This window comes from Carlito syrichta, unplaced genomic scaffold (assembly GCF_000164805.1).
Source record: "Carlito syrichta isolate Samal-C Ts95f unplaced genomic scaffold, Tarsius_syrichta-2.0.1 Scaffold302727, whole genome shotgun sequence".
NCBI lineage: Eukaryota > Metazoa > Chordata > Mammalia > Primates > Tarsiidae > Carlito > Carlito syrichta.
The window spans coordinates 413532-426802 of record NW_007246823.1 but is presented as its reverse complement, the minus strand read 5'-3'; the positions used below and the strand labels follow the sequence as shown (position 1 = coordinate 426802).

The 13271-nt window shown below is 36.6% G+C and overlaps 1 protein-coding gene across 2 annotated transcripts in view; it reads left to right on the top strand.

Annotated features, from left to right (window-relative positions):
- The window catches only part of ZC3H8 (zinc finger CCCH-type containing 8), a 44638-nt gene that overhangs the window by 15794 nt on the left and 15573 nt on the right, over nt 1–13271 (top strand). For both annotated transcript variants that reach the window (XM_008057098.2, XM_008057099.2), the window contains exons 3-6: nt 8954–9182; nt 10406–10539; nt 12514–12636; nt 13025–13136. In XM_008057098.2, the coding sequence (XP_008055289.1) occupies nt 8954–9182; nt 10406–10539; nt 12514–12636; nt 13025–13136 (598 nt within the window). The remainder of the gene's footprint in view (nt 1–8953; nt 9183–10405; nt 10540–12513; nt 12637–13024; nt 13137–13271) is intronic.

The window sequence follows — 13271 nt, the reverse complement described above, 5'->3', positions numbered from 1 at the left end:
CAAGAAAGCCCTGAGAATGGCAGATGATCCTGCATGCATGGGTCTCCAGTCTCAAGGCGGTAGTGGGTTGCATTCATCTCTGGAGTAGAACCCCGGGTACATGAACCCAAGTCTCTCTTCAGATGGACTTTCACTCACCCACTGGCACACATCAGCTCATATAGGGAGTTTTTATGGACACTCATTTTTGCAGAAACTCTCACAGTACAACCTTTTCTGTCACCTTCTTATCCAGAAGTCAGTCCATTGTAGGTATATTAATTGGCCTAATTTCAATATAATTGTGTCTCAGGGAACAGGGAGGCCCAGGGACAGAGAGAGAGATGGTGAATGGCCTGTTACCAAAAGTGCAAACACATTATATACCAACACTTGAGCCCTCTTAATCACACTTATTACTACCTCCCAAACTTCACTGCTGTCTCGAATCTTTGCACTCTCAGGTCAACCTTGCTGTTTTACAACCTTAGTTGTTAGGAACAGTCAGAACATACACAACATTTATCGATTAAGTTCGTCTTATATGGGCACAGCTCATGGCACACCAAAACTAGGTAGCGTGTTGTTACATTGCAGACTAATCACAAAAAGATCACTGATCAGATTACCATGACAGGTTATCACAATAAAAATTTGAAAAAATTTTGAAATATTTTGAGAATTTCCAAAATGTGATATAAACACAAGGAGAGTAAATACTGTTGGAATAATAGTGCTAGTAGACTTGCTTGTTGTAATGTTGCAACAAACCTTCAATTTGTAAAAAAAAAAAAAAATGCAGTATTGGCTAGGTATGGTGGTTTATGTCTGTAATCCCAGCACTTTGGAAGACACAAGGATTGCTTCAGCCTAGGAGTTCAAAACCAGCCTGGACAACATAGTGAAACCTCATCTCTACAAAAAAAATTTAAAAATTAGCCTAGTGTGGTGGCAGGTGTCTGTAGTCTCAGCTACTTGGAATGCTGAGGTGGAAGGATCTCCTGGGCTGCAGTGAGCTGTGATTCTGCCACTGCATTCCACCCCAAGTGACAGAACAAGACTCTGACTCAAAAAAACAAAACAAGCCAGGCTCGCTGGCTCAGCCTGTAATCCCGCGCCTTTGGGAGGCTGAGGTGAGTGGATTGCCTGAGCCCGTGGGTTCGAGACCCACCTGGGCAGCGAGACCTCATCTCTACAATAAATCAAAAAATCAGCCGGGTGTGGTAGTGCATGCCTGTAGTTCCAGCTACTTGGAAGGCTGAGGCGGAAGGATCGCTGGAGCCCAGCAGGTCGAGGCTGCAGTGGCCGGAAGGGCCACTGCACTCCAGTCTGGGCGACAGAGTGAGACTCCAACTCAAAAAACAAAACAAAACAAAACATAACAAAAAAGTCTCTGAAGCTTAATAAATCAAAGCAATAAAACACGGTATGCCTATAATTTTCTTTGTAGATATTGCACTTCTTATATACCTTTTGTTATGTTTATTGTTAAGTATTGAATGAAGCTACTGATTATAAATTATGCTTTTTAAAGTATCATTTTCTCATTGTTTCTTTCTCATTTAGTTGACATATATCCTTATGTAGAAATGCATGGAAGATAAATTTTTGAATTCTTGTTAACATTTCTGAAAATGTTTTGAATTTATCCTCATAGTTGATAGCTTGGCTGAAATAAAATTAAGTTTGTGGTTATTGCTACATTGTCTTCCAGTATCCATTGTAAAGGTGAATTCTTAGCATTTTGATTCTAGTTCCTTTGTAAGTATGCTATTTTCTTGGGAAACTTTTAGGTTCTTCTCTTTATTCTTCATTTATTTTGCTTAGTGCTGTTGTAGAGACTGTTTACTCATATCGTCCATAGATGAGACATGTCATCTCTTATTTTTATGTCTTTTTATATGTATATTCTAAGAAATTTTTTCTATTTTTGTTTAACTATTCATAAATTAAAATTTAACTATTTAAGAATTCACTTTTGTTTAATAGCTGGCTAACTTTTTAAAAAAATATAACATCTTGACTTTCTTTGTGTATTTATTTTTTAAATTTTGAGTTCTTTCCTTTTCCTTGAATTGTATTTGCTACTTCTGGATCAGTTTTTTAGTTATTTTCTGATTTTTTTTTTCTCTAGATCAGTAAGCATCATCTGACAAGACAGTAAATACTTTATGTTTTCAAACCCAGAAGCAAAATTGAGAATGTTATTTAGGTACTTATGTAATGAAAAAGAGAAAACTAAATTTCCACAACTTGTTATTGACAGAAATTCAGTGTATAATGATTGTTTTTGTAATACAGGTCTACTAATGAGAAGAATGGGATTCTTCTTTATGGGATGACTATTTGCTTAATTTTTTTTTTGAGTTGGATTCTCACTCTGTCACCCAGACTGGAGTGCAGTGGCTGCTTCCACTCCCAGCCACCGCAGCCTCAACCTGCTGGGCTCCAGCGATCCTTCCGCCTTAGCCTTCCAAGTAGCTGGAATTATAGGCGTGTGCTACCACACCTGGCTAATTTTTGATTTATTGTAGAGATGAGGTCTCGCCAAGTTGCCCAGGCAGGTCTCGAACCCGCGGGCTCAGGCAGTCTACTCACCTCAGCCTCTCAAAGTGCTGGGATTACAGGCTGAGCCACCGAGCCCGGTCTATTTGCTTAATTGATGTTCAAAGTTACTGTTCTCTACCAGCAAAATGATTTCGGAGATTCATCCGTTTAGCTGATATGTAATAAGACTTTATCTCTGAAAATGTCTTTTCACTAAAGAATATCAGTTCACTTGCATATGATTTTAATTAAGTGTATTCTTGCCTAGAAAGCATGGAACTTCATTAGATTCTTCTCTTGAGATTTGTCTTTTAGCATGTTGTTACAATGCAGACTAATCACTTCCAATTGAAGGTTTGGTGAAAGCTCAGTTGCACAGTTAAATGGATTTGGAAATGGCAGTTTCCTTTGTACTTGCATTAAAGTCTGAACAAACACTGCTGGAACAGTAATTTGAGTGTGGAAGATATATCTCCTGCCAATTAGTGTGGATATGGAGATCTTGCTCCTATCTTAACTTTGAACAACCCAATGACACTGAATAGCATCAGTAACATCTGTCAACTCTTTAAGAACCAAGGAAAACCACTTGAAATCTTCTGCCTCATTTTTTTAATGGTTTGTTGAAGTTTCTCCTAGTTTTCTCACATCTTTGAGCAGCTGTTCTTACCAAAGGCCAATTATCTTAAACAACTTAATTTTTTGTGGACATATTTCTTCAACTGCTGTAAACAAGCATTATTTAAGTAACTCACCATCAGCTTTCTTTGATTGGCTAACAAATTAGCCGCTTGGAAACTTACTTTGGTTGTAGCCTGGCTTTTGTTTTTTATTTCTGTGAAGAAACAACTATGTGATAATATAATAAGTCTTAAATTTTCTAATTTTTCTGACATTCTTGTGAGTAGCCTCGACCTGCTGGGAGTATTGTAATGAATGCTTAATATTATAACATTAACATATATTGTATGCTTTTAGCATTACTGTGTTATCACTGCATAACAACTACAATGCTTTGTCATCTAATTTGACAGAAAAATAACCCACACTTCACTGTGCCTTTAAATGCATGATATTGGAAGTTTACTTTTCATGTTTTGACATGATGAATATGCACCAGTAATGAAAAAATAAAATGGCATGAAATACTCAATGCACTCAAGATGCTGTCACGTTATAACTGTCACTGCAATTTGTAGTGCACCAAGCATCTTTGTGACATGATAAGAGTGACATAAAGGTCTCCTTTGCAACTACTCAACTTTGCTGTTGTAGCAAGAAAGCAGCCAGTATAATATATAAATGAATGAGCACAACTGTGTTCCAATAGAACTTTATTTATAGACACTTAAATTTGAATTTTATGTAATTTTCAGTGTCATTAAATATATTCTTTTGATTTTTTTGTTTCAATGATTTAAAAAAATTTAAAGATCTTTTTTAGCTAGTAGGTTTTTACAAAAACAAGTGGCAGATTGGATTTGGCTCTTGGGTTGTAGTTTGCTGACCCCTGCTGTAGATTTTTATCCCATGTTTTTGTGTTCCTTTGTTGACTCTTCATTTAAGAAAGACCTGGGGAATTGATGAATGTTCTCTGCTAATGTATTGGTAGGACTGTGTCTCTATAGCCCTTTTCTCTAAATAGAAGCCTGACTGGACATTCAGTAGGTCGGTGGGCTATGTGGATAAGTAGGTTTCTCAGCAGCATAAGAGTACTTAATCTCCTTTGTGCCATGCACCCCTTTTAGCAACCTGGTAAAACTGTGTTTACGCTGGTAAACATATTCTTCTCAGAGGAATTTTTTTTGTTTGTTGGTTGTTTTTTTTTTTTTTTTTGAGTTGGAGTCTCACTCTGTCGCCCAGACTGGAGTACAGTGGCCGCTCCCGGCCACTGCAGCCTCGACCTGCTGGGCTCCAGAGATCCTTCCGCCTCAGCCTTCCAAGTAGCCGGAATTACAGGCATGCACTACCACGCCCGGCTGATTTTTGATTTATTGTAGAGATGAGGTCTCGAACCCAGGCGGGTCTTGAACCCGCAGGCTCAGGCAATCCACTCACTTCAGCCTCCCAAAGGTGTGGGATTACAGGCTGAGCCACCAAGCCCGGCTCAGAGTAATGTTTTTAAATGTAAAAAATAAAATGGTATGTTGGATTGCAAAGGAAATTGATTTGATTGAAATAGTTTATCAAAATATTACAAACAAATATGGTAAGAGTAATATGTTCTATATTAATGCACTAAGTATTTAAGACCAAGCAGAGGGTCTAATTCTAATTTTGAAGTAATGATGAACATAAAATATATTTTGAGGTCTGCAACAACTATAATGTGATCTTTGAAAATACCTGTGATTTGTATTAGTGACACTAACATTGCTGATACTACTGTAGTTTCTTCCTGGGTTCAAAACAGAAGGAAATAGTAAATGTCAATTTACAGGTTAATTAAAATAATATGTGATTTTCTTCTTATCCAAATTCACTAAATTCAGTCCATAGATCCTTGAGTGTGCAGTCTCTGGACAGCAGGATAAGAATCCCTGCTTCAGGGTGAGAGGGATGGAGTATTTTTTTCTGGAGGAGGTTACTCCGAAATGCCAGCATGTGGTGAAATTCGTACTCGTACGTGGGTAATCTCAGCATCTAAGTACTCACATTCAAAGTCTTAGCTTTTACCAGATGCTTTCTTCAATTTCTTTGGATAACAGCCCTCTGTTTTTTGCCAGGGAAAGTTCTTGGTTGATTGTGTTCTGGAGAGGGGTAGGGCAGAGATAATCTGTTATCTTAGCTTTGTCAGTTTTTATGTAGAATTTTAATTCATCTTCTTTTATAGACACATTTCTTACACTCCAAACTAAGCCCAACCTCTGGAGCATAGCTTTCTTTTCTTGTCAGGAATTTTTTGAAGTCTCTCAATTCCTGATTAATGCACTTTATGCCCCCCCCCATACACACAAACACATATGCACACACATATGCACCTGCTATTTGTACTTTTATTTCTGTGGGATATCAGGAGTCCATACTAGTTCAATAAACCATCCTGAATCAAAAGCAAGAAAACCTTTTATTTGGACAAAGTGCTACTTTATTTAGACTTCTTTATAAAAGGAGAAAGTGTTTGTCATCACATTTGTATACTTTCTAAATTATACAAAGAGCAATAAACGGAAGCAGTGAGTTTATAGATAGCTAGTGAAGAAAAGCATTGAGTTATTTGTATTTTGCATATTTTAGTGCCCTCTGAAAAGTATCATTGGTAGTTTTCATCTCTACTGTATAATAAAACAATATAATTGATGTTTGTTTTGGTTTTATTAGTGTTGCCCACTCATCTCATATTTTCATTTAATACAAATCAGCCATGTTACTACTTGTGGTAAGAGGAGTCTGCTTCAGTACGGTAGACCCATGTGTTTTGTGCAAGTGGAGGGTACTAAATCTCTCATTTGGATCATTTTAATATTTTGATTCAGATACACTGAGAGAATCTCATTTCTGTGTTTCATTAAGCTAAAATTCATGGAAGCTGCTGAGTATTGAATAATCTTTTTGGTTCTCCCTGTGCTCACTAAATAAAATTAAAGGCCCAAACCAGGATAAACGTAATGATCTGTACAAGAGTCAGCCAACTTTTTCATAAAGGATCAGATAATGAATCTTTTTAACTTCATAGACCATAGTCTTGTCTCTCACAACTAAGACAATATGTAAATGAATGGATGTGACTACATTCCAGTAAAGTTTTATTTATAAAAACAGGTGGCCAGGCTGAAAGTTTGCCAACCCCTGATCTGTCAGTCCAGAAGTTCTATGTAGTTTGTTCTATTGTGTTAGTTGGAAAAGGCACTCTTCCTTGAAAATTTAGAGATAAGAACTTGGTGGCCTGAAGGTTGTTAAATTGGTTGGTAGTCTTGTCTGATGTAATGAAGATAAGGTGTACATTAAAGCCATTACCAGATCAAGAAACTTCTTCAGCTTGTTTGGATTCTTTAAGCAGGGAGCAAGTTCATTTTTTAGACTTATAATTAATCATCTGGTGGAACAACTCCTAGCTTTGAAGTTAATCATCAAAGATAAACCATTATATTGGGCCACCTAGTATATTTTACAATAGTGAATCTTCTGTTTTGGTTTGTGTTTGTTTTGAGTTTGCTTCCTTACACAGTTGTCATGTGAAAGTAAATAAGGAACCAGGCCCCAGAGTATGCTTTGGAGCAGAATCATTGGTCACCATAATGATAGGCATATGTCTCTTCCTGATATGAGTCTAGGAGCCATTTGGCCCTTGGTCATTTTTTTTTTTAAATAAACTTTTTGACTAGAAGATATTATACATACTAATTATAATTATACAGTTTTTGATACACTGAGTGTAGACACTAGTAATTGATACTTGAAGTTTTATACACAAAAATTGCTTTAAATTATCTGGTATGATCAGCTTGGGCTTCTCTGGGATCAACTTCCATACCTGGGTTCGTGTTCCGGGGGTGCTTGGGTTCTCTGCTGTTGCCTTGGGGCACCTTCATCAATAGAGTTAGAAAGTTTATTTCTAAAAGTATACCTGAATACAAAGAACAGGCCAGTTCTTTTTTTCTTGTCATCATTGTAGATACCTCTGCTGTGAGTCATAGGAGAAAGCAGGCTTTGGTAGCAGAGACGTATCCTAATTGTTAAGTGGATTTTCAGTTGGACCATTATAGTTTACTTGGTGTTTTATGAAATGATGAATTATTGAGTCAAGATATTTGAAAGTTTTGTCAATCCAAAGGCAGAAATGTACTATGAGAAATGTAATGCTACAGTTCCCTCATATCAAATAGTTAAGATTTGGGAATTTAGACTTTTGATTCTGTAAAGTGCATGCAGTGTACAATTTCAAAATCTTCCCTCAAATTATCTTTAAGGATGGATATGTCATGCTGACTTGCTAGTTTGTTTTTAATTCTGGAAAATTTCAAATATGTGAATGGAAAACCTTGTATACCCATATGAACCACATGTACCCATCACCCAACTTCAGCAATGATCAATTCATGGCCAATTTTGTTTCTTATTTTTAACCAGATTTTTAAAAAATCATGATAGGTTTTTTAAATGGAAATTTGAGTGTTTTTTATTTATTATTTTTTATCTTAGAGTTGTGGGGTGCAAATTGGGACTTACTACGTAAGTATGTTGCATACAGTTGAAGTTTAGGCTTCTAAGTGGCCCTCTCTTCCCCTGTTAGTGGACCAGGTACCCAGTGTGTTGCCTCATGCTTCCCTTCCTCCTCCCTCCCTCCCTCTCCTAGCAATGTCCAGCATCTGCTGATCCCACCCTTGTGCTAGTGTGACCAGTATTCAGGGCCTACTTATGAATGAGAACATGCCCTATTCAGTTTTTGTTTCTGATACTTCTGATACTTTGTTTCTGATAGTTTACTTAGTATGATGGTCTCCAGCTTATGATTTTGTTCTTTTTTATGTATATGTACCACATTTTCTTTATCTATTCCACTTTTGATGGGTTGGTTCCATGTTTTTGCTATTATGAATAGTGCTGAAGTAAACATGCATGTGCAGGTGTCTTTTTGGTAGAGTGACTTATGTTCCTCTGGGAATATTCTCAGGAGAGGAATTGCAGGATCACACAGAAGCTCAGTTTTTAGTTTTTTGGGAAATCACCACACTGCTTTCCATAGAGGTTGAACTAGCTTACATCTCCACCAACAGTGTAGAAGTGTCCTGTTTTCTCTGCAGCCGTACCAGCACCTGTTGTTTTTTGACTTATTAATGTTAACTGTCCTTACTGGTGTTAAGTGGTATCTCATTATAGTTTGATTTGCATTTCTTTGATGATTAGTGAGGTTGAGCATTTTTTCATGTGTTTGTTGGCTGCTTGTATGCCTTCCTTTGAGAAATGTCTGTTCATGTCTTTTACCCACTTTTTAATTGGGTGGTTTGGTTTTTTTCTTTCAATTTGTTTTAGTTCCTTGTAGAAGGATGTTAGGCCTTTGTCAGATGGATAGCTTGCAAATATTTTTTCCCATTCTGTGGGTTGTCTCTTTACTTTCTTGATGGTTTCTTTTGCTGTGCAAAAACTTCTGTTTGATAAGGTCCTACCTGTCAATCTTAGCTTTGGTTCCATTTGCTTTTGAGGACTTGGCCATGAATTCATTGCCTACTCCTATGTCTAGGAGGGTGTTCCCTACGTTTTCTTCTGAAGTTCTTACAATTTGAAGTTTTACATTGAAGTCCTTGATCCATTTTGAGTTAACTTCTATATAGGTAAGGGCACAGTTTCCTTCTTCCGCATGTGGCTAGCCAGTTTTCCCAGTACCATATGCTAAATATGGTTTCTTTCCCCCCATGTTTGTTAGTGATGGTTTTGTTGAAGATGAGTTGGTTGAGGGACTAAAATTGAAATTTTAATTTTTACTTAGTTTAGGCACTTTGGAAACACTAAAACGTCACCGAAAAGTTTGCTACATAGAAAATCAAGAAGTAAGGACTATGATGTATATAGTGATAATGATGTCTGCAACCAGGAATCAGAAGACAGTTTTGCCAAAGCACTTCAACAGTACATAAAAGCTAAAGAAATGGCAAATGCTGCTCAATGTTTACCTGCTCAATCTGTGAAGAAAGAGGAAGCAAAAGATACCCAACAGGGTAAGGGTCAAACTATTTTATCACTTAATCTAAAGAAGCAGTCACAGTTGTCCACATTTAAACAGAGGATTTTTCTTGGCACTTTATCTCGTGATAAGATCATGGTTTTCATGGATCTTTATACAGACTTGGGCTTCTGTGGCCTGAGATCCCACCTGAGACCTGGCTACTCTGTGTGTAAATGCTCACTGTTTGCAAGTGGAGCTGGGGGGCACAGGTGGGTTATCAAAAGTTAAGATGGTTTCTAAACTGAGAGTGCTAAATCCTTGGCCTCTGAATGTATGAAGACTAGGATATATGCCTGTAGTGCTGTCATTTAAAGAGGAATTGACTGAAATGGTTATATGTCAGACTGTAACCTAGAAATAACATTCTTTTAGAAAATGAGATTTAGTCATAAATAGGAGAGCAAATGGCAATTATCAATGAAATTCTTAATGTTCTCATTTTTTTCTCTTTTCTATTTAAAATGGGTCAATAGATAAACTTGGTATAAAATGTTTTCAGTGAAAAGTCTGGCAGTAGTATATGAGGTCATTTTAAACATTTAAAGCCTTTACTGTTACAGTGTCATCACAATTCCTAATTAGATCCATCATACTCTGAATAATTCATTCAGAAGGATCTGCCTTGTGGCTTGTAAGATTGCTTTTTTTACTTTTTCATTTTTAATTTTTGAGTTGGAGTCCCACTCTCTTGCCCAGGATGGAGTGTAGTGGCACACTCAAAACCACTGCAGCCTCGACCTGCTGGGCTCCAGCAATCCTTCCTTCAGCCTTTCAAGTAGCTGGAACTACAGGCACACACCACCACGCCTGACTAATTTTTGTATTTATTGTAGAGATAAGGTCTTACCAAGTTACCCGGGCTGGTCTCGAACCTGTAGGCTCAGGCAGTCCTCTCACCTTGGCCTCCCAAAGTTCTGGGATTATAGGCGTGAGCCACCACACCCAGCCAATTGATTTTTATTAATTATCTTTCTTTTTCCCTGACAGTACTGTATATATTTTCAAACAGAATGAATTGGGAACCCAGAATGCATTATCATTATTCTCCTTTTGGTCCCTTAATCCCAGAACTTCTAGAAAAGCGGGTCCGTGTCATGCCAGTTTTTGCTCATTGAACTGTAGAGAACTTTCCTAGAATATTATAAAACGTACTTCTTAAAAAATAAACTGTTAGTATAATTTTGTCATCTTTTAAATTAACTTATTTGTTTTTAGCTGCTAAACAAAAAAATAAAAAACTTAAAGCTGGTCACAAGAATGGTAAACAGAAGAAAATGAAGCGAAAATGGCCTGGCACTGGAAACAAAGAACCAAATGCTTTGCTGAAGAACAACAGCTCACAGGAAGAGGTATAAGAATATTTGTTTGTAGGAGGACCTATACATGCTTTTGGAGTTTATCTTTACATGTCAGTGACAAGAAGTGCTATGCGATATTGGGAGGTGGGAGTATCCCACGAAATCAGGGTTTTCCGATTATGAAGGTCTCCTTTTACTAACAGTGGGCTCTCTGTGTTTTTCCTTCTTATCATTGCAGCTTCCTTCTCTCTCACTCATTAGCTTCCAGCACCTATTTTCAGCCTTTTAGTATTCTCCCTATTGTCCCTGAATCCGTGAACACAAGCCCCTTGATTTTTAAGTGTTGTATTGTCAATGACTATGGAAAAATAAGAAGCCCAGAGAAGATCAAATAGCCATGAGGCAATTCAAAGGCTACAGAGTCTTACAAAGTTTTTACTAATTATAGTCCCTGTCTATTGGTTCCTGATTCCCTCTGGAAATTACAAATGAATATTTCTGAGCATTGGCCTTCTTACCAAATCTCTCCACCTCCTATCCTCCTGGTATTTTGAGATGACTTTGTAAAGTTCCTTTTCCTTGGACTGCAGATATAATCAGGGTAGCCAATAAGTGACTCCTGTACTGTACTTTTCTTAAGACTTTTAAACTAGATGGCAGCCTTTTTATTAGGTTTGGTCACGGGACAAGAATAAGGAGTGGTAAAAATTTTAGAAATACCAAATATTATGAAGCACATTTACATAAAATCTATCTCTGCCTCGATATTTTACAAATGAGAACTCTGAAGCTCTGGTGTTCAGGTGGGCCTGTGGTCACACAGGGCCCAATTCAGACCTAGAACTTGTGGTTTCCTTACCCCCAGTCAGTAGTTCCTTTCATTTGGTTTACGTTAACTCAAATAACTATTCAGCCAGGCTGGTAGCCCTTCTACATGAGGAACAAATTTAAACCAGTATGGTAAAATTTAATAACATAATCAAATAAAACCAAAGATTAAAACATACACATATGCATATGTATAAGACATAATTTTGATAGTGCTAAGTAGAAGTTTGCCATTAATGCAAAGCAGATTACATAATGACTGTATAGTCTGCTCTCTTGTTTGCACAACTATATTCCTAAAACTATATTCAAAAATTTGGTATGCAGAAGCTGTAAGCTGTACTACAAGTTAACATATTAAAAATAGTTTCTGTTTTTGAAGAGCTAAAGTGTATTTTAAAATTCTCCTTCTGGGTTTTTTTTTTGAGTTGGAGTTCCATTCTGTCACCCAGGCTGGAGTGCCATGGAGAGGCTCATGGCCGCCACAGCCTCGACCTGCTGGGCTCAGGTGATCCTTCCACCTCAGGTTTCCACAGGCCCACACCACCATGCCTGACTAATTTTTTGATTTATTGTAGAGACGAGGTCTTGTCAAGTTACCCAGGCTGGTCTCAAACTCCTGGGATCAGGCAATCCTCTCTCCTCAGCCCCCCAAAGTGCTGGGATTACAGGTATGAGCCAGTGTATCTGGCCCCATTCTGTTTTTTATATAAAATTCCCCTTTGATTTTTATACCTTTATCACCATCTTCGAGGATGTATTTCTTGTTATGTTTATTAATTTGAGCTGGTCAGTATACTCAACTCATACCCAGTAATTGTCGCATTTCATGCTTTTGATTTACCCTGTGATTTCTAGCTTTGTCTCCATTGTTCTAAAGATCTTTGTTTTTAGATTTTTTTTTTTTGCCACAAGTACTAGCACTTTCATTTTTAATTTTTTTTCATTTGTACAAAATAATGGCAATGTATGTTAAAATATTTTAATTGCACAAACATATATTCAGTGACAGAATGCTGTTGAAACTGACAGAACATTCATTTTTAAACTGATGTACAAAAGTACAAATTTTACATATGAAAGCCAACTTAGAAAAGTCACTTACTAATGTTTTAAAGGTGGTTTGAAATAATTTTGCAACAGACTAAAATATTTAATCTTGTTTCTCACATTTAGTTTTTGTTTTTGTTTTTAAAGGATGGTAAACCTAAAGAGAAGCAGCAACATGTGAGAATGAGTCAGGGATTCATCAACCACCATACAGTGGAACGCAAGGGAAAACAAATTTGCAAATATTTTCTCGAGAGAAAATGTATTAAGGTATAAAAATGTGTAAGCAAAAATATACTAAAATATACGTTATAGCAAAAATGTGCTAATACAAACTGCTGTTTCTATTTAACACTCTTTTAAATCATCTAGGTTTTTAAGCATTTTAGTGAAATACTATTTTATGTTTAAAAAGTTAAAAAAAAGTAGATCATCTGTTAAACGCTTTATGTTAAAAAATGTTTAGGACTTAAGAAAATCTGAAGCAGATATATGTGATGTGTTTATAAGATAACATATTATGAATTAGATCATACTATCTCCTAAGACTTTGGTTCTTTCTGGACTCATTTATTTATTTAACGTTTACTAGGAATTAAATTGTAATGACATAACTGTGAGAAATAATGGCTTTTCCTTGTTTCTTCTTTTGGTCCAGGGAGACCAGTGTAAATTTGATCATGATGCAGAGATAGAGAAGAAAAAGGAAATGTGCAAGTTTTATGTACAGGGATATTGTACCAGAGGCGAAAACTGTTTATATTTGCATAATATCCTTTATCACAAAATATGGTAACTTTACTCTTCATAAATATTTACATAGGCATTTTAAATATACAAAATTTTTAATGAAACCAGTGTTTTAGCTATAACAACATTATACTATCCAAGCCCAGCTTAACATC